This window comes from Anticarsia gemmatalis, chromosome 17, assembly GCF_050436995.1.
Source record: "Anticarsia gemmatalis isolate Benzon Research Colony breed Stoneville strain chromosome 17, ilAntGemm2 primary, whole genome shotgun sequence".
In the NCBI taxonomy this organism is placed as follows: domain Eukaryota; kingdom Metazoa; phylum Arthropoda; class Insecta; order Lepidoptera; family Erebidae; genus Anticarsia; species Anticarsia gemmatalis.
The window spans coordinates 4,827,361-4,849,673 of record NC_134761.1 but is presented as its reverse complement, the minus strand read 5'-3'; the positions used below and the strand labels follow the sequence as shown (position 1 = coordinate 4,849,673).

General features: G+C 36.6%; 1 protein-coding gene across 2 annotated transcripts; it reads left to right on the top strand.

The window, feature by feature from the left end:
* Nucleotides 1-163: 163 nt before the first annotated feature.
* On the top strand, nt 164-17,988 carry LOC142979728 (uncharacterized). 2 transcript variants are annotated; one of them, XM_076124832.1, is made up of 11 exons: nt 164-488; nt 582-995; nt 1,280-1,432; nt 1,619-1,669; nt 1,755-2,058; nt 2,432-2,598; nt 2,987-3,115; nt 3,217-3,322; nt 3,619-3,829; nt 4,376-4,475; nt 17,193-17,988. In XM_076124832.1, exons 1-11 carry the CDS (start codon nt 321-323, stop codon nt 17,358-17,360), a joined length of 1,971 nt encoding a protein of 656 aa, XP_075980947.1. In that variant the 5' UTR covers nt 164-320; the 3' UTR covers nt 17,361-17,988. The 2 variants fall into 2 exon arrangements, with proteins under 2 accessions (XP_075980947.1, XP_075980948.1); XM_076124833.1 differs by lacking the exon at nt 1,755-2,058 and having other exon boundaries at nt 1,619-1,697.
* The last annotated feature ends 4,325 nt before the right edge of the window (nt 17,989-22,313 follow it).

Genomic DNA, 22,313 nt, shown 5'->3' with positions numbered 1-22,313 from the left:
TGGTTTATGCTGCTGATATTAAAATAATAATTTACGAAATATTCTATTCACCATCATATTTTTTAAATCTATGGTGTAGATAGAAATCTATAGCAAGTACTTATTATTCTCTGTCTATAGTGTGTGAAGTAAAAGCAAAGACAATAAACTATCAAACTGACACTTTAGCTATGTCATTCGTGTCACTTTACGAAGTCGATCATAATATTGTTTGTTAAATATTTTGTACAAATAAATAGTGTACTCATACGCTAGATATTATGCTAAGTATTGAGAATTCGCATTTAATTTTTGTGCTCTAAGTATTCTGTGCCATTGAAATGACAGATAAACATCAGACGATGAAGAAGTCTAGTTTTAGTTTGAGAAGTCTTCGGATTTCGCTAAAATACCGGCCAGATTTATTGAAACGGATACTTAAAATGAGAGCCTGTATTAAACGGAAGAACTCGCTGCTACTTAGACTTAAACATCAGCTGAAAGAACTGGTAATAACACTATTAATTTTACTAACCTCAAAAATAATCTTATAGTAATATTATTGTTTGTATTTTACCTCGACTTCATATCATCGTTTGCAGGAAAATAAACTACTAAATAAGGATTTAACTATAGATAAAGAGAACCATACTAATGTAGATGCAAAGGCTAAATCAAATGAAATAAGTTCTGAACAATCAGAAAATACAAAGCTAACAGCAGATTTGAAAGAACCTATCAACAATGATGATGGTTTTCAAAAGGAACCAAAGACTAGAGATACATCAACACAGACTGAAACAAACTTTACAACAGAAGCAGAATCAAATGCAAAAGAAAATGAAGATAAGCCTAAAGAAGACTCTGGCTGGAAGCTAAATGAAGACAATGATACCAAAAGTATAGCTGAGCAAGTGAAGGAAGCTGCTCAGGATGCTATGAAAGAGTTTGGTATGGTGTATGTGGAGTCTGCTGGCATGTACTATGATTATAAGACTGGATATTATTATAATTCTGTAAGTATTTCACTGATGTATAATCAATTGTAGCATTATGCAAAGCTGCCAAATATTTAGTATATAACTCAAATAACGAAAACCCATCAAATTATATGTTCATTAGTTGTAATGACTGTCATAAGGGTCAGCGTGCACCTAAAAGCCATGCAGCACATACACTTTTAATGATTGATTTAAAATGTAACTTTATATTTGACACATAAAGTTACACTACAGATACAATCAGCATGAAGTATAATAATTTAAAGAATGCCATTTTTAAAGCTTTATTTATTTTCTAGGAACTAGGTCTGTATTATCACACAGACACCGGGTGCTACTATAATTACTCAGAAAAAAAGAAATCATTTGTCTTCCACTCATATCCAAAAACTGATGCTGCAGATGCTGCATTAATTGTTCATGAAAGAAAGAAGGCTAAAAAACATAAAATGGTAAGTAATTATTGCTCTTGTCTTGCTATATAATATAATTTTTAAATATTGTAAATTATAGTATATATATACTTGAACTGCCTGTCCTATTCAATGATTAAATAAATGTTTTGTTAGAATTGAAAACCTTTTAAGAAATTATTACATTTGCAACAGCAAATAAAGATTAGTTTTTCCTATTTTCAGGACAAAAAAGCGGAAGAAGCAATTGATAACCTGACGAAAAATCTATCTCAGGTTTCACTCCGAGGCCAAACAGCCTTAGGTAAATAAAGTAATGAATGGTTACACCATTACCAACATACCAAATGTTCTATTGCAGGATGGTCAAGAGGATGAAACCAATGGGAAGAAACCTAAACGTAAGAAGAGTAAGAAAGAAGATGAAAAGGAGAATTCTCCGAAAGAAAACAAAGATGAGGTTTCTGAACCAAGTGCAGAAGCAGAAGTTAATGAGAAGAAACCTTCTGACTCTGAGCCTAAGGATGGTAAAACAGAAGACTCACCTGAGGAGAAACAGGAGCCTCAAGAGTTAGAAGATGGAGAATGCAGTGATACAACTGTGGAAGACTCCGCTTCTGATGATGATGAAGTCCAATCAAATGCTAGCTCCACTGCTAGCGATGGTAATTTTATGGAACATTTATGTTGTTTTTTTTTTCTTTTATTCTGGGGATATCAAATACCCTATATTGGACTCTTGAATGCGGACCTCAATTCATAACTATTTTAAAATATACGCCCTGAAATCTTATAATAAGTTTTATTGAATTGTATTGGTATATTAATATAGTAACATATTTACATGCAGTAATCAAAAAGAAAATTTCTGAATTAAAGTCCTTATTCAAAATTGGTAAAAGATTTGCTTATGTACTGTTTAGGCCATCGCATTGGCGAGCAAGTTTATCGGCCATTTATATCTCTGATGTAAAGTGGTATATGTATGTGTTCTAAATAACCAAATTCAACTATTTTAACGTACTATTTCTATTACAGACTCGGTTGCCAGACATCATCCACCTTGTATGCGAGTGATCGTGCGGGAGACCAATTTGCCGAAGTTACGCGTCGGCAGTTTGTTCATCGTGACGAAAGATGGCGGCACTGTCGGCCGGGAGGGAGACAAACACACTATATTGCTCAGTGATAGTAATGTGTCTAGGGTGAGCCAGGAATATTTAATAGTTTAATTAGTTCTTATATGCTTAATTACTGGTTAATGGCAATAGGTTTGACCCCTAAGACATGGGTCTAACATTGTCAATGTCCATAGGTGGGTGTGTTCCATACATCTCGACCTCCAAATCATCTTCGGATATAACATGTGAGATATTTAGAACTTGCTTTTGACCTTTACGCTGTGCGCTTGTTTCTACAAATTATACTATAACTTATGAAACGCAGTACTTAACTATTCATTGCGAACTAATTTCTGACTGGTTAATATTGGAATATGAAAAAAAGTTGCTGCTATCAACATTTTTTGAAGCCGTGTATCGATAGCCCAAGTTTTTGTTAACTTTGTTTTTAGTGACATACATTTTGTTTTAGAACCACTTGGATATAAGATACGATGAGAAGCGCAATTCGTACGTGGCGATGGATCTCGGCTCCAGGAACGGCAGCATACTGAATGGAAACCGCATGTCCAAAAGCCAAGTTATCAGTGATCCTATGGAGGTAACAACTTTTCTTATTTAGCCTAATCTTAAGCAAAAGTACTACATATAGAACAAACAGTTTAAAATAGACAATAAAATTAATAATGTGTATGCCTTTAGATTGTCCACGGCAGTACCTTACAACTTGGAGAAACGAAACTCCTATGTCACATACATCGAGGAAATGATACCTGTGGACACTGTGAACCGGGACTTATAATGGAAGGTAATTAATTCATGTTTTCCACCCTAAAACTTAATTTAATTAAGAAATTAAACAGACTGTCTACAAATATTTGTGGATTTTTACGCATTAATTGTTAATACCTAATTAAGGTAAAGCATTAAAGGGATTTCGACTCTTTAAAATGGGATAAATGTTCCCAAAGAGAGTTACTACGATTTTAAGTGCTCGGTAAAAAATCGATTCTAAATCACCTAGGAAGGTATATAAAATGCGAAATTAAAGCGATTACTATCACAATTTCTATCAGAATATTTATTCAATTACCACCTTTATAGCGCAAGAAAAAGAGAAGAAAGTCGCGTACACGCGCACGTGCAGTGTGAAGAAACAACACGAGTTAGAACTAGCTCGCCTGAAGAACAAATACGGTCCCAAGCCGATGTTGGCCATCGAGGAGACGGCGTACAACGACAGAGCTCAGGCGCGCCGGGAGACTGTGGGCTCCTCACACCACTCTGAGAAAACACAGACTAGTGATATTTCTACGTAAGTATACATATCAGTCGTGTTCATCATTCATTTAGGCGTTGCTTGCTAGATTTAGAATAATGATTTCTGAAATAATTCCAGTTTAACAGACTGGTCGTAGGTACTAGTGGATATAACATAATACGAATATTGCTAAACATGGTAAAGTGCGAATTCCGTAAAAATCTCGAATTTCCCGGCTAACTGGCAACCCTATTTTCGTTATTATTATTAGCGTTTCTCCGCCGAACACAGTCTGTCCTGTTTACGCGAATCATTCTTGATCTGTGCCACTCCCTCTTGACATCCCTTATTATGTCGTCGAACCATTTTGCTACGATCTTGCAAAGTTTTATGTTACCACTCTGGGACACCAATCCGTCTGCAATAATATACCTGACGATTTTCCATACATCGCCTCGCTACCTGCCTCATCTTTAATGTTAAAACAGTTTTCAAAACCTAAATTTGAAAGCTATTAAGGCTTAAAATTGCGGCCCAAAAAAAGTGAAAGTGATGCAAACCGCAAAATTATGATTTATGCGTTTAAAAATTGTTTGACAGGTCCATCGCAGCAGACAACAAAGGATTCAAGTTGTTAGAGAAAATGGGCTGGAATAAGGGCGAGGGCTTAGGGAAAGACAGCCAAGGAAACATCGAACCTGTGAGTGAACATTACGATATTTTACTGTTATTTAAGGACTAGCTGACCCGCGCAACTTCGCTTGCGTCACTTAAGAGAATGAGTCAAAATTTTCCCCGTTTTTGTAACATTTTTCGTTGCTACTCCGCTCCTTATGACTGTAGCGTGATATAGCCTATAGCCTTCGTCGATAACTGGGCTATCTAACACTGAAATATTTTTTCAAATTCGACCAGTAGTTCCTGAGATTAGCGCGTTCAAACAAACAAACTCTTCAGCTTTATAATATTAGTATAGATAAAAGGACATCAAAATTATTCCTCAGATAAATTCGTCTATACATTTTATAAATCTCTCCAAGGTCGATAACTGGGCTATCTAACACTGAAATATTTTTTCAAATTCGACCAGTAGTTCCTGAGATTAGCGCGTTCAAACAAACAAACTCTTCAGCTTTATAATATTAGTATAGATAAAAGGACATCAAAATTATTCCTCAGATAAATTCGTCTATACATTTTATAAATCTCTCCAAGGTCCGAGTTAGTATTAAATGATTTATTTTTTTAAATAATCATCGTGTTAACCATTCTTTTGAGATACTTTTACGCTAGAAGCACTCTTTGTAGGTACCTAAGTTCATTAATTTTATAATTTCCTTTCAACATTATCACTAGCGGATAGCAAACTTGCTTTTGTTCATGTAAACATAATAAGATTTTCAAATTGAAGACTAAATATTTGGGATTAAAGTTAGCTAGTTTTCTGATGACATTGATCAGGCGTCCAAAACATAAACAAAAATAGTAGAGCTATCGCACAAATAAAAAGGCGAAGAGTAACAGCAAAAAACTACAACCATAGTTTACATACCGAAGGCATTAGAAAAAATATAATGGTCCATTATCTGATGTCGAGTAAAACTACAAAATGAATTATAACTCCATTTCGTTTTGACGTGACTAATTAGTTCAGGCCAAATAATATCTTTAACCTTGCTTGCATCGTAAAACTCCAGCATTCGGTCAAGATCGAGCCGGACCTGTAACAAAATGCAACTTATTTTTCCATTTACAAAAAGTTTCTTTATTAGGCACTAAAGGTAGGTATTTAAAGTGTCCAAAAGATGTATTTTTCGTGCATATAATTGTTAACATAAATATTGCACTCATAAATATTTGTAATGTGTTTCGTGTATTTAGGTTTAACGAGTTTAATAACATTAACATTTTCAAATATATGATATTGTTGTGTCGGTGCCTTTAACTCATATTTATTGATGGTTCCGAAGCCTGTTCATTCTCTTGAATGTTTTTTCTGCTTTGATTGACTCAGTAGAATACACGTTAGGAAATACCAAGTGTCATAGTAATAACTTGACAAAAGGTCTTCGAAACCTACTTACATCATTTGAGTGACGTGGGAAGTTTCCTGTGTTGAGCATATGAGATACATCACAACCGCTATGGTTATAAAAAAACCGAACCAGATAACGTATTTATATGCAAAATATTCAAAAGTTTGGTTCATAACTCACTCATACGGTACTCTAAAACGTGCAATGTTTTTGTTCGTTTTGGGCAATAAGTCGGTGTCTGTAGGTCAGCCGGGCGCGAGCCTACCTGTCCATTTAAAACAATTTGCGCACTCGTTTTATTTGCCGTCGCGGCATTAGACGCGAATGATGGCCTGCCATTATGGGCCCAGGGCCCAGACGGTGACGTTTATGTTCTAAAACATGTTTATGTTGATGATAATACTATAAAGGTTCATGATTGCTTGGAAAAATACGTCGATAATTTAGGAAAAGATTGCATGGGATAAGTACCTGCCTATTTAGATCTTGAATGTGCACTAAAGGTTTCTTTACGATAAGATTTTAAAAACCATGACAATTTTGTACTGTGTTCGTACTGAATTTAGTTACGTTGGATTGTTTTTAGTCAACACGCATTCTGTGGCAAGTGGAATAGTTTCTTGCTCTCCACATGATTAGACTTCTAAACACTTATTCCTTGATTTTCTCATGGTGTTTTCTTTAAAGACCAACATTAAATAATTATGTGAGTTTTTATTTTAAGTTACAAATGATCGGTGCAATAAGTTTGCTTCGCCGCCGTATTAGGGCGTGTGAACACTTCATTGCGCGTAGTATTATGCAATTATTGGTGCATTTAGTTGTCGCGACTCGAGGCTAAACATAAATAAACGATTGGTGTAAGTACAGCTTGTCACGGATCACTCCAGACCTCACGAGACAGCTGTGATGGGCGAATCACCACGATTCGCAGCTATTCCGACGCGAGTACGCGACGTATTCAACCGAATGCATGGAAATTTTTCTGTTTCTCAACATTGTAAATATCGGAATGTAAAATAAGTTGTTCTGCTTTTTCGAATATAAATCAGGATTGTTCCAAAAAAATTGCGTCAAATCTCGGAATGATCTAATCAATTATGTTCCGAATATGCCGAAATGCTCAGTCATTTGTCGCGAATTAGTGTCTTATTGAACTAAGTAGACGGTTCGGTGAGTTCGGTCTGAGTCATTATTTCACCAAATACCTACATCATGGCACCGGAGGAGAATGTCATCAATCATTTATACAAGGGCCTTGCTTAATAAGACCCTTTGCATTCGTCGACAACCTTCACACAAACTTTGAATATAATCGACTGCAAATGCTTATATTTTTCTTACTTTTTAGTATATGTCGCAGTTTTTTTAACATTTTGAATGGATACAAAAGCCTTTGTCCTTATTGCAAGTTAATTCTTTTGCGCGATGTGCGTGAATATGAATTTCAACTGAATTGATACATACATCATCAAACATTGCCCGATAATTTAATTTGTAAAAGATTAATACTTTTATTGTTATCAATCTTATCATATCTGAATGTAGAGCTTCAGATCAATTTTGGAACAAAAAACATTAAAAAATGTCATCACTGGATAATGAAAGATCCTTATTAGTAAATGTCTCATTTGGCCTCGAAATATCAAATTCACCACTATAATCTATAGTTTACTATATTCTGTTTGTATGTTGTCTAGTAACACAGCATTAGCCAACATAAATACTCGCGTGAAATATGAAACGACACCACTGAATGAACAACTAAACGTTTTAGTGAAACAGAGTGTAGAGTTTACAAGACACCTAAAATTTGTCACACTTTGTCCTACATTTACTTTGATCTTTGAAACAAATTGTCAGCGTAATATTGTCGTCGCTGTTTAATTGATAACCGTACAATATATAAAGTTATGTGATCTGTGCGTACGTTTATTGTTTTTACCGGTTTTAAAGCAATATTCAGATGATATTAACACCATAATGTAGGAGTATCATATCGATTTACTTATACCCCAATGATTGGCTTTAACATTAACATATTAATCGACCAAACCTTTCCCTTGTTCATCCAGTTTTCCATAGCTTTATGACCAATCAGAATAAGTAGAGATTTTGATAACAATCATAATTAATAAGTAAGTTATAATCGTCAAGGAGTGGTTTCTCAAGCTATTACTTTAAACTCAATGCATAGAAAACTCGTCAATTTACTTTGATGGCATATAATAACACACGACTGGCACACAATATCGTCGATAACACTTAAATCATGGTCACCATAACCTTATCTCATATAAAATATGTTACCGTTATTGGTTCCGAGGCAATTTAGTCATTTGTCGAGTGTCTGCCGTGGGCCGTCTGCGTGTGAGCCGCGCCGCGCCGCCCGCCTTCTTACAACCTCAAGGTTGTTTCACACGGGCTGTATTTAAGGCATTTTTAGGGGCAGAAAACCTAAAGCTCTTTCTTAGCTTATTTGGCTTATACCCCATCGCCTATCAAGCGTTAAGACAATTATCCCTCGTGTAAACAATTAACCTAGCTTGAACAGAGTAGTCTAGTACATAAAACCTTAAACAAACCTGCACGAACGTATATGTTCGCGCACGTATGAGCTTGCGTACGCTCGTATGAATAAAGCTTCCCGCGCCGAAAACGCCCAGTGTGAATTAACAGCGTTACAATGTTGCAGGTTCGCAACACATGCCTTCACCGTCTTCCACACGTCGTAAATTATCCCACGACGAGCTACACGAATGATTAGAAGCTCTATTAACGTGTAATAGTGACTATAACCAATTTATATGAAATACCGTGTACCAAGATTATAGATTCCACCACAGCTGATTACAGGCTCCGCATGATTATGTGAAATTAAATACCATTTTGTAGATTTTCAATCTAACCTTAATGGTGGGTTTGATGTGAATACAAGTTTTATTAAGTAAATAACAATTTCGAGTTGCGGGATCAATAAGAATATGTGCGGTGACCATGGGATTTAACGATGAGTCTGATGACATTTTGATGTTGTTGGGCGGACAATAGTCTGCACGTTTTGCTAAGGAAATATTGAAATGTATGTATCGCGTGAGCGTTCGCGTGGTAAGTCATGTATATTGGCATGTCCTTGATGAGTTTGCACAGTGTGGTGTCCGGGGTGCTCCGCCGCCTCGGTGTGAGTGGTGTGTCAACATGACGAGTGTCCCGCGTGTTCGCACTCCCTAATGTATTTAAAGTCTTGAAGCACCTCGGAAAATGCACCAAGTGTCGCTTTCACGTTGACTTTCGTTTGCCCACTTACGCAAACTTGAAGGACGACAAAAAGGATTTCTCCTATGAATAGTCGCCTGGTGTAGGCAAGGCATTTACTTAATTAGATACTTCATTATGAGTTTCAAGGGTTAGAACAGCTAGTTACACTGAAGCATTTACTCAAATGAGTTTTCTTGCAATTTCATTGATGAAAACCATACTTTTCAATAAAGATCTGAACAAAAATAAATTACGCTCATGCCCATGACCCACTGCTGCTCTCGCGAATGCTTCACTTAAAACGAACTCTACCAGATCCAGATCCGATCAATAGTTAATTCTCAATGTTTTACTTTATTTACAAAACGAATTCTAAAAAGTCTGCAATATTGCATTACAAGGAATAAAGTCTGAATATAGCCCATAGTCCGTGACATAATATGCAGTTGTTTATACCATTGAATGGATGTACCGACAACTTGTAGCAAAACGAGTAAAACATAACATTGCTAAGTTACGACATGATTCAAAGGCTTGTTGACAATGTTACTGTAAAATTGAAAACACTAAACCGAACAAAATATTACTATTTACGGAAGAAATACGCTTGTAATTTGTATTTACATTGCGTCCTTACATGTTAAGGTGCTGAAACGTTACCTCCCCTATGTGGTTTTACATATTCATGCATATTTTACATATTTATACCTAATACTAAGCACAGTTAATTGCATGTCATGATCAGATTCGGAATAAATCTGATACACCACGGGCATCGGTTTAACTTTAACACTTAATTGTTCGTGTCTTTGATTAATTAATATGCACATACGTGTATAATTGCATACCTATATGATTACGAAAGTTGCAGCCTTTGTATATTACAGACGTTTATAAACTAAAAAAAACATTAAACAGTAATCTCAGACTTTTCATGAAAGATAAATTGATTGAATTTGAGTGAAAAATTATGGAAATTAGTTAAACCGCACGATATTAATACCCGAATACATTGTAACGTGTTACAAAGTTGCTGCGAGCCCTGGCTCTGATGTTGTCGAATATTAACTTGGAGTTATGAAAGACATACGGAAAGAGAACTTTTATTTTTATAAAATAAAGACCGGTGCAACCCACGCACGCTGACAATAAACTTTATTTTGGGACTCCACAAAATGCGATGTCTTAAAAATCTACCCTTTTTTACTTTTACTGAAACCGCCTTTTAACCGGTCGGAAAGGTACAAAAATGAAAAGATAAAGTTTGAGTAAATGTTAACATCAATCTGGCAGGGCGGACGTTGGCTCCAAGTGATAATAATTATTGCTCTCATATTACATGCACGTCATATTTTCAAGTTGGACACGTAAAGCGGTTGAATGTATCATCATCCTGTGTTGTTGGCTGTTACATCAATTAGAGGACAATTTTCTAGGAGGTTTGCTTCGACGTCTTACTTTGAGGCGGTATTAGTGAAATTATCGTGACAATACGTCACTAGAGGGCGTCATTAAACTTGTTAATGATACGTCGCTGCCGTGTCTTGTTGCTCTAGTTCGGTGCGTCGACGCAACATTGTTGCTTTTGTTAGTGCTCAAGCCAAAGGAGATTATTCTGACAACATTGTCGTCTTACTGACGTCTTAGGGTTTTCATCTGAATGTGATTTATTACAAATATACTTAACTTTGTTGAAGATTCGGCCCATATGTTTAAAAAATTCTCAATGTGATTTTTATTGACTGACATATTAATCAAAATCATATCAGTACATTTAATACCAAGTTATATATTTATACGTAAGTTTGTCCCTTTTTTGTTTCTTACATAGGTATGTACTTAAGTCCGGCAACTAGACGTGACGAACAAAAACGAAAGTTATAGAAACACTTACTTAGGCGCTTTACTTAATTACGAGTATTAGCCTGTCTATTACAACCACCGTTAATTGTAAGTAATCAAACATAATTCATAGGCTTCCATAAATCATAGTGTCATAAGTAAACAAGTCCCATGATTCAAGAATAGTTCGTCTAGACTGCGTTTATCCGCGTTGGCCATTTAAATGACAATTGTGTGGTATAATCAGTGCAGCTGTCATAGCGAGCGAATAAGAGCATTACGGTGTTACACTGCCAGCTATGTATGTATGTATGCATGCAAGATCAAAACCTGCCCTCGATCTAAATACATAGTAAACATTTTGAAAACTTCCTTGGTTCGTATCCGTCTGCGATCTTATACAGATAATTTTTGGAAACATTTGAAGAATATTTAATATTATTAAGCAACATCGTTTTTTTCAGAAACTATTAAGTTCATTATAATTCTGCAGAATTACCAGTAATGAGAATTTGGTAATCAAAAGTTACCAGCAATTTCCTATTTTTCACTTCATTTTTTTATGAGTGAAAATGAGAATGAGAATGAAAATCGTCTAAGCTAAGACAACTATTCTTTTGCAAAGAGAATAATGTCAATTAACTACCAGTACATAGACCAGATAAAAAGAAACCAGCGTCAAGCACTTATTGTGCTTGACATTAAGCTGATCTGGGTACCTATTTGGTAGACCCTACTAGATATTTCATCAAAATATCTATTGGAGTTTTGACAACATAATAAGAATTTCGGTCAAGTTTTTCATCGATTCAACAAAATGTTACTGTACTATCTAGTTAACTTAATTGAGTTTAAAGAAGAAATAAAAGCTTATTCAGAAAATGCAAGCACTCTTTTATCTTGCAACCTTCAATGTCAATTTAGCACGCGATGCAGTTAAAACCAACAAAACAATGTACACAAAAACGTGCAAAGTGTAGAATTAGCCACGGAGCCGGGATTTAGCTCGGATAATCCGCTGCTCTAATAGGTCTCGAGTCTCGGCCGGTCTCCGCCAACAATGTAACGTGACCGTTGGTGCACGGTACACCGCCTCCATCGCGCCCCGGCCCTGGCGTATTACAAATCGCTCCGGCCGGCAATCTTTACACGCCCGCAACTATCTACCTTACCCTGCACATTGTTTGTACACTTTAATGGGCCACCATAATTCACTTGTCAAACATGCCACTATAACGAACAACTTAAATTGACCATGCTTTGATGCTCGTAGCTCGAAACAGCCTAATAACCACACTAGATTTACATTTTAATCTCAGACACCGCATTTATTTGCATAGTTCTCGAAAACGCAAATTGTTTACCGTAATTACTGTACAACTCGCTGTCCTTATAATATTAATAACTAATTTAAATTGCCGTCTGGATGTAACATTCAACAAAAAGCCTGACTTTTTAACCCATGCGATTAACTGCAGCTTAATTGAAGATTAATGGAGGCCTCGCGTTCATCGTGTATTTAAATCAAAATTATTTAAAACACACGGAGTATGACATGCATGGTGGTGCGTCGGTAAGAACATAGTATAGTCACGTTGGCCGGTCAGCTCGTCGCTTGCTAGGCCGCACGGCTCCAACTCAGACTCCCAGACACAATGCAAATTGGGCGCGCGCTCACTGATCAGCCGATCACCACACACGCGCACCTGCTCTCAAACACCATACAACCACTGAACTTTCGGACCGCATACAAAACGTATTTTATTTTATCGTATCCTAAGTTCGTTGCACTTTTTCAATTTTCCCGAACAACTCACCTTCATAAATGGCATCGTCATGTTTGCAGTATCATGTTTTGTGTCAATAAGATGCACCTACATGTAGGCTGCCACACCTTTAAGTTCGACTTGAAATTTAAATCGTGATGCAAACGAAATAAGTACAGTGACTCAATAAGATGGTCGTAAACAAGAATAAGCTGATAACCCATTCTAGGTGCAGTGGGCAAGGAGACGCGTTGCCGTGGGCTCGTTTAAGTTAGAATTAACAATGACAGCGGCGCATACATTACTAAAGAAAATAAGGTCCGCGTTTCACGGATATTCATACGCGCGTAGTCTATTATGCCGCCTTCGCATTTCTTGTGCGACGCGTAAAATCGAAACATTATCAGAACAGACTCCATTATCGCTTTAGTACGAATGTATTTTACGTTTTTAAACCTGTGGCTACTCGGTAGGGACCTATTTAGTAAGCCTTTTAACACGTTCGCCACTCGTAAGCGGATGAAGGCCGACGTCTGAAATGAACTGAACTTAGGCTCGAGACACTTAAATCGAAACTTTACGGTTGTCTTTATCGATGCGATTGTATGCTTTAATGTGAAAACACAACGATATCAGGTACAAATGGACGGATACAGCTCGTTTCTGGCTTATCTAGCTTTTTATTTTTTACGGAATAATTTTATGGATCTGTCTTAACACCCAGACATCTCATATTGCTGCGTGGAGGTAGTATTTAAATATTTAACAGTTAAATTGTAGCTGAGTGTCTGGATGGCACTAATAAACTGAAGTGCGTATGGGTACGTGATTTCGTAAAAGTTTATTGTATGTGAACGAAATATTAAGTAGTGGTGATGAGGGTCTGTATATGAACTTTGCTGGTGTAGAAAATTATGTTGCGACCGCGAGCTGTAATCACTGGGTGCAATTGTATTTGCATGTCCGTCACCGGTCCGGTGGTTTCGTGTGCAGGCGAGTGCGCTCATAAACTGATATTAGTAGAGGTCCCGCAATTCGTATGCAGATGTGGAAACACCACGCGATCACACGCCAACTTTAACTACACCGAGACTTATTTAGCTGACATTGAAACTACTAGTTCCCATAATACATGTCTGAGCAAACAGTTCTGTCACAACCACTTGATTTAACAAGTTTGCAATACTAAAAACTTATTTACTGTATTTCAGTCAAATAAGTTCTGCTTTATATTCTAAAGTACACGTTCCATAAATATTTTTTATTGTTCCATTAGTTTTATACCACTGCAGGAAACGTCAAGAGCTCTTGTGTAATTTTGTCGTCAGCACAATTCATAGCAAAATATTGTCATAGCAATTTGAGATTACATCTACACGTTTGTATCGAATAACAAAACTCGTAAATTCTTCGAAAATTATGTATGGTGGTTAAAGAAACGATTCAAAGCCAAAAAACTTATCTCTAGTATAAAGTTACGTGTTCGTTTTATTGCAATACTGGTAGATTTTGTGCAAATCTTCATCAGTATTACTTATTTTTTTACTGAATTCTGTGATTTTCTTCGTCTCTACATCTAAGTGTATGACTTGAATTGCGTCTAAGTTCTCTGGACATTTCATAAGGTTATACCTCTCACAATCATATTCATGCTTCTAGGAATAAAATACCAGCCGTATGGCAAGTTAAGTCAATTCATATTTAGTTCACAGCGTTCTGTCTTTACGTGGGCATTGAAATAAAAGTGCAATTGCCTGTAATATAATGCAGTTGGCATGATACCTAGCCTTGACACACCGCGTATGTAAAGTAGGAACATTGGATGCATCGTAACGATAACCGGGAGATATCATCGTCAAGTAAAATAAGTATTCCCACAGTACTTATCTAATTTAAATTACTCTACAAGTCTGCACATCAAAGTGCATATCTTGGACGTGTATCAGTTGTTGAAGTTTTGCTGAAATGGGTCCTGTTGTAAAATTACTGCATTTTGTAAAAGATAATCTATGAGGCATGGTCAATTTCAAACTGTGTTTATATTAAGGTTACACAACACTTCGTTTCAGGCAGATTTTTATTTTCGATTTCTGCCAATACATTGTTCCCACGCCCTGTCCCCGTAACGACGGCGTTCATTCGTCTAAAAGTAAAACTTATATGGCGTTCAAAATCAGTCTTTTTTCAATATTTGTCACTCTTAGATGATCAATAAAAAAATTATGTATGAGAGCATAATCATAACATTTTTTATAGGGAACATAAAAATACCTAGGTAGAGATTTTGCGTGGTACTCAAATTGATATCTTAATTCCTTATACATGACTGACGTGATAGGAATGAATATCGTATTGAATGAATGATTTTGCCACCTATTAGTAACAGTTAGTAAACAACGAGTGCATATGTGAACTGCAACAGGCATCAGTCGTTGAGCGAGGAGTGCGTCAGTGGTCGTCGGCGGCTATCTAAACTGCATCGCGGTATCCTGCGCCCGCGCACGCCGCATATGCATCACCGCGTTACCGTTTACGAGCCGCACACACACAACACGTAATTGTCCCTAATGCCCATATTAAGACACGACTAACTTAATATATGCACATTCATAATGTTATGATCATCTTAAATTACTTTATTGTCGTGTACATCATACGCGGTGGGTCTGAATCATAAACATGTTTATTTTTTTCACTTTCTAAGAAGCTTTTGCGTAGGACAAGTTCTTTGACGGCATTTCCGGAAATTTGGATTTGGAACGCCATAAGTTTTACTTTTAGACGTATGATAAAGTTATTCTTGGAACGTAATATCTTTTAAGAACCCAGTAACATTTTTGTCTTAGTCAAGGTCGACAGGATTCATAGTCAAAACTGCATGAGTCATTGGTATAAAATGAAAATTGCAAATGTATTGCGTAAATTGACACAATCTTCTTACTTCTTAATTGACAATTTTATGTAAAAACAAACGATTATAAAAGCAATAATTGAAATAACTTTTTAAACTGTTTAACCTTCGAGAAAAGGTTCGGAAAAACCAAAAATAATTAAATAATAAGTTAGTATAATGCTGTACAGAAGTAGGTACGTTCAGTTAGTGACTAGAAGCAACCATCAAGTGGCAACATTGTCGACTCGTGGGATTATGGCGAGTGGCTCACCACAGAGCTGCTGCGAGATAGTGTTTCTGCGGTCACACAACGCTTTCTACGGTGTTAGAATGCTCTTGATGTGTAATCATACGTGTACCTCTAGCTTAACCTTTGTAGGCCTATGTAGCGAGCCTATTGTTGCATAAAATACTAAAAGTATAAGATAATTAAGATTAAATCTACCTATTCTATCTATGTGCCCATTTAATATTATAACACCTATAAAAATCTGACGCAACATTATCTAATTTGTAAAACAATGCATGTTGTGTGTCGGTTTCGTGACGGGTGACCAAGCCGGGGTGATTTCATTCATTCATGCAATAACCTATATTGTTATTCTTGCGGGGTGCCAATAATGAAAACCTATCCATCGGAATGCATCTGTGACTAGTAGTTTTTCTACGTGCAAAAAATAGTCTAGCCATGCAGTGACCGGCATTGAATCCGCTATACATGGTATTGTTTGGCTGCATGCTGCATGCCGTTGCCCCGCAGATCACCATACGAGTACACTCGACGCTCGCCGACTAGAATGTATGGCACAGGAAATCTGGACTTCCGTCCGTCTAGGATATTCACCCGGCTAGACAATGAATCGCTAATCACACATTGTCTGTTCGCATGTCTGTCGTTAAATGTAATGCATGCGTAGTTACGTGTCATACATGGTCTAGTGATTCTACGCGTTAGTCTTTCCACGCTTCGACTTGTATTGATGACGGTGATGTGGCAAGGAGATTTATTTGGGAACTTTGCGGTTTAGTTAATGCGTCTCGGTAGCTTTCGCGTAAGTTGAACATCACGAACAAATGTTTCACACAATTTGAAGCGAGCTCCCGTGCGTCGAACGTAGCTAAACAAAGAGTTAAGGTCCGTACCTCGGTCGGGAACATTAAAAACGCCAAACACGTAATGGGTTTATTTATAAAAAGGAAAACATTAGCAGCCTTGTGGCGAGCCGCTATCTCGATTTTAATTTTATATGACGTTAAGAGATAATGTAAGTGGAAAATTTACTTAAACATCTCTTAATTTTAAAATAGCAAGTTTTTAACCTTAATTCGCTGACTCTGAATAATTCCCATTTATAATAGGCTAGATAAATTCACATGTTTTTTTTATAATGGGTGGTGAAACAGGTTCATGTATCCTGTTGTTCACAGTCGCGCTACTGATCCGGCTCACGGCCCGTTACCTCTGATGTGTGTAGAATATTGTCTGGACTAATTTAGTTCATTCTACTTGAGTACGATTGCATGTCAGTAATATTTCATTTGGTTATATTGTTCATAAACATTAATAAAGATTATTCTCTGCTGTATTTATATGTATTAAGGTCCCGTTTTATTGTTTTCAGGTGCCCCTGGTCTCCAACGAAGGTAAGACAGGCTTGGGCGCTGTGCCGACACCGCACAATCCAGCCAATACTCTAGGTCCAGCCACGCTTAGGTTAGCTTCCAGGACAAGGATGCTGAAGCCTCCGGCCAAAGCCTTTCAGAATACCTTTGATGAGGATTCAGAATAACTAGTATTAAGATGTAACATGTGAAGAAAGCATCATTTAATTATGTTAAGGTGCGCTTTGCTAAGATTTTTGCCGTGTCGTCGTTACAACGTGCCGCGTAAGGAACAAATTGCCTTAGAATAATTGTTTTCTATGCATTTGTACTTTCTGTAAGAGCTATTTATAGTAGAACAAGTTATTTAAGGTCTTCCCAAATAACTTTGTAAATAGACTAAAGTAATCTTATCTTGCGTGAAGTGTTATTTTCTCGGTTTAAAGGTGTTTTTATGTTCAATTTCTTGAATGTATAATTACGTACTTTAAATCTTAAGAGCTGTACTGCATTCCTAGTTTTATGACACTACTAAATCGAAGTTCTAGAATGTATTATCCTTCAATGCTGTGTATTCAGATTGGCAGTCAAATCGACACCTTTCAATATGCAGATAGCCGATCAAGTTAATAATTATTTCAGCTATATAGCCCAATTACACACTTTATGAGTGCACCAATCTTAAGTTTGTAAATATTATGTAAATGGGAGATCAAGGTTTGGTTTTAGTTATTAGCGCTGAAGTATTTGTGTCAATCTAACTTGATTTATTTATTGTTACGAAATGAGATAAAGCTAACTTATCAATTTACATAATGCGTTTTATTTGCTACCTACAGCCTATTTAGTTCAATATAATAATATGTATAAATAAGTAAATTTGTAAATATTTATCTTGATCTTGTTGTAATGAAGCTACGTACGATATTATCGATGATTGAAACGCGCTTGCTTGGCTACTGTATGATCAAAAATTTTAAATCACTCATTTTTTTATAGATTCTGTTATGCTTCTGAACGCTAATCTTAAAGTTCAGCGAATAAATATTGCACATACGAACTATTTTTCTCACCCATTATGTGCATGCATCGAGCTAAACATGGACGTAAATGGTTAGTTAACTATCAGCTATCGATTTCAAACAAGTGTACGAGCCCTTAGCAGTTTCTACAATTACAACCACTATTTAAAATTACTAACCTAACTTGTAAAGGAAACGCGCAATTATATAAGTACACAGAATATGCACTAGTTCACAGGCTGTATTTAACTTATTGCTCGTATTGGCTCAGCAACACAGGCGTATCATTTGTACGTCACATAAAATCACATTAGACGTGGAGACGTAGAAACAGCACTTATTTCTCGCGCGGATTGAGGAAGCTTCGCATTAAAGCCTCCGGTGTAAGTATTGGAAGGTAACAATTAATCTAAGTTCTCGAGTAGTGAGTAAATGACATACGAGTGCGTTTCCACTGTGTTTCCTAGAAGCAGGCCGGGTGCGCCGGCGCAAGTGCGGCGTCCTGTCAACTCGCCGCACCGTAATTTTGCTGTCAATAAAAAATCTGCAAGTGTCAATTCTGATTTAGTTGACAAGGTTCCGCAGACAGATTTAATGAACGTAATGAAGGGGATATGTAAAATATTATTCTTGTCGGTTGTGACTGCTGTAAGTAGAAGCAAATGTAAAGTTGTCTGAAAGGAATTATGTTAAGAGCCCGTCTTTTAGCATCTCTATTCTCTATGCAATGAATGTACAGTTCCGAACTGTATTTCATGAGTAGAAATATGTATTTGGTCACACTACAGTAATTGCAGAAATTTTAATAAGGTATGAATATATTAATTAAAATTCTTACCATTAAAACTAATTAAAATTCTGACATTCTTGTAGTCCATGAACTTTTGAAAAATACTCCAGATTACGACTGTTTCCTCGGCTGTAAAATGAATGTGTGAATATTTAAAGTGCATCGTTAACATTACGTATCTCGAACATCTAATGCAGCGGCGTTCAACGATATTGGTAGCTTTCGGACTTCGCTTATTATTTTATAGCAGTATTACGGACCCTAAACATTGATTTTATTAAAATCACCGCTTACGTTCTCGTAATACGTTCTAGAAAATGATTATGGCGTTGTGAGGAAATGTAAAATTGCTCGAATGATATGAAGGAAAAAAATAAAAAATATTATGCTTTTCTTGGATTTTAGCGTCATAATCACTAAGTAAGTAAGTACAATTTTTTTCAATATATGTATATATATTTTACATCAGTAGATTTTCAGCAAAATCAGAATATTATACCCTATTCACATTACGAAAAAATAAAAGGTAAACAAAGAAACCAATGATTCTCAAACTTAATTTTCGCGTACAAAATTAAAAGTCGCGATGTTACTCGGTCCAGGTTCACTCATTTCACAATCAAACCAATAACAAACTTAACAAAGAACACAAATTTAACAAAAACAACAATTTAAAACTAATAGATATAAAATAACAGAACTATAACAGGGAGAAAGTACGCTAGCATCAACAAGTTGAGCAAGAGTGAAATAAACATGGCGGGATAACCCGACCTAATTAAAAATGACCCTCTGTCATGCAAAATGGTTACTTCGGGTGTAATACTTAAGTTGACAGGATAATAAATGCATTAAAATTTTAGAATCATTGCCTTTTTAGGTTCTTTATCATGTCAAATATTTTATTAGCATAAATTTAAAAAAAATCCTTATTATAATTATGAATAATATAGAATAATTATAAATATGTTGTACCATTTACAAATGTAAGGGACGAACGTATTTTAATAAAACTAAGTGAGTCTTTCGCTAGGAATATTTTATAATTTATATACTTAATTATATTATTATATACTTATTTTGCAAAGACGACATTACAAGAATCATTTTTATGGTTTGTTTACATTTTATTTTTTCGTAATGTGAATAAGGTATAGAAACCATCGGGTGCCGCTTGCAGCAATTACGCAGTTTTGTAATCAAGTGCGCGCGACAGTATTTTACAAAATCGTGTCCACACTACATCAACCCGTTTCCTTGGACATTAATGGGTTTTCAATAAACGATTCTTAATACTGTAGGCATGTACTGTGTAGGTCAGCAGGAGCTGGTAATTCTTGTTACACAAAACGTTATTTGTTGTTAGTATACATACATACCTCTCAATGTATTGGGTAAGCTTTTATTACACACTACGAATAATAAAAACCGTTCTCAGAACGCTACAGAAAATGCTCTTTACTAGGCTTGTAGGTAGATATTATCAAACGATTTTCACTATTTTTAGACGTCACAACTCTCTACATAGCCGACAATTCTTTAGAGCAATCGCAGACTTAATAGGCAAGACTTGATTAGCGTGACGTGGGAAATCAGGCGGCGGGATGTGGCCAAGTGGCTACCACCACGCTGTCGCCGTCGCCGGAGTCGTTTCATGCCAACGCAAACGAGGACCCAGCAAAAACAACTTTTTAACTGAATATTCATTGAAAAACCATTTTGCCTGAAAGCTGCATCTTCATAATATGACGTCGGAAGACAATTTCTATATAATCTCATATTTCTAGCTATAAGTCCAGAAAGTGTCTGTGTATTGTACATAATTATTTTAATTACAAGCGCGACGGGAAGAGGCAGCGCTCTCTATAGTCCAAGTGGGTAGTTCGCGTGTGGAGTGGCCACCTGCGACACCGCGCCATGCACTTTCATAGCAGTGATTATGGGCGCGGAAACGCCGCCCGGCTTTCGATGGTGGCATGTGAGCACGCGAATAGCACGCCGCATAAAAACCGCAATAAAATCGATTTTTTAATAGCACCAGATTTAGAATGCTTTGCATTCCTCGTACATAAGTGCTCAGGTATTTATGAGTCGTTCCTTTTAGTAGGCGTTACATATACTCATGTAGGTCGAGGTTTGGGTTTAATATAGTCTTCATGTGGCTTAAAGTTGTTACCTCATTGACGCGCGATCATTTTCTATATAATATTATCCGCAACTGCCAACTTTTATACGATGTATAATTTACTGAGATCACTGATATATAATTCACTTTAATAGGATCCAATAACAACAATTTCTTTAAATTTTAATTATAAAAAATGGGTCATTCACCTGCAAACTGTCTGGATGAAGGCGAATATCACCCCATGGCTCGTGATCGTAAACAACGTGTTTTATTCCACTCAGACCCGGATTCGACACATGCTACATTTATTTAATTATCGCTCGTTGGTAAATGCCGGACGAAAGAAGCAGTTCTTGAGACAAATGATTTCGGAGAAGGATTTTTGTGTTAGTCACTCTAAATGACCGGCAAAATTTTATACGTCTCGCAACATCAGAATATAAAAAAAATCTGGTGATTACGTCACCGTCGTGGATTGGGGTCGGATTTTTCGGATATAAAACAGTTAGCGTGAAATCGTAGATGTTCGTAGAATACCACAAGGTTCAAGAATAGGTACGTTTCGTAAGTTTCGTTTTACGGACTTGAATCCTCCTTCGAAACATATAACATTACACCTGCTATGTCTTTAAACATTAAACGAACGTAGAACTTTGTTTGATAATTTGACACCATTTCAATTATTTGGGCAAAGTATTTAAAAAAGAAATCTAGAATGCTTTGGAGTTTCCGAAATAAATAAGAATTCTTGTTGTAATTTAAAGACTTTCTTACTCTACACGATAGAGTTCGCATATGCCAAAACTCTAGAGAAAGCTGTACAAAACTTAACCGAAGCCTAAGCCTTCAAAACTGATTGTAATCTGAGCCCCAACGAATGAACTAAGCACAGAGATAGGACTTAGAGTTTCACGCCGACTTTCCCTTACGAAGCTGCGCTTTTCCACGTGACACGGTAAGGTCAGGGTGACCTGCCGGCCGCCAGGTGGCGCCTCTGTCGCGCATTAGTTATGCGCCGCCGGCGGGTGCGCCGTCTGCCGCGTTTCCTGTGCCACCCCGCACACCCCCGCGCCCCTCCACGCCCCACCCCGTCCCGCAAGCCGACCGTTAGCGAAATTTCATCTGCTATTGTTGATAATGTTAATTAATTATTGTGGCAATCGGTGATCACCTATGGGCTGGTAGGCAAAGACTAACAGTA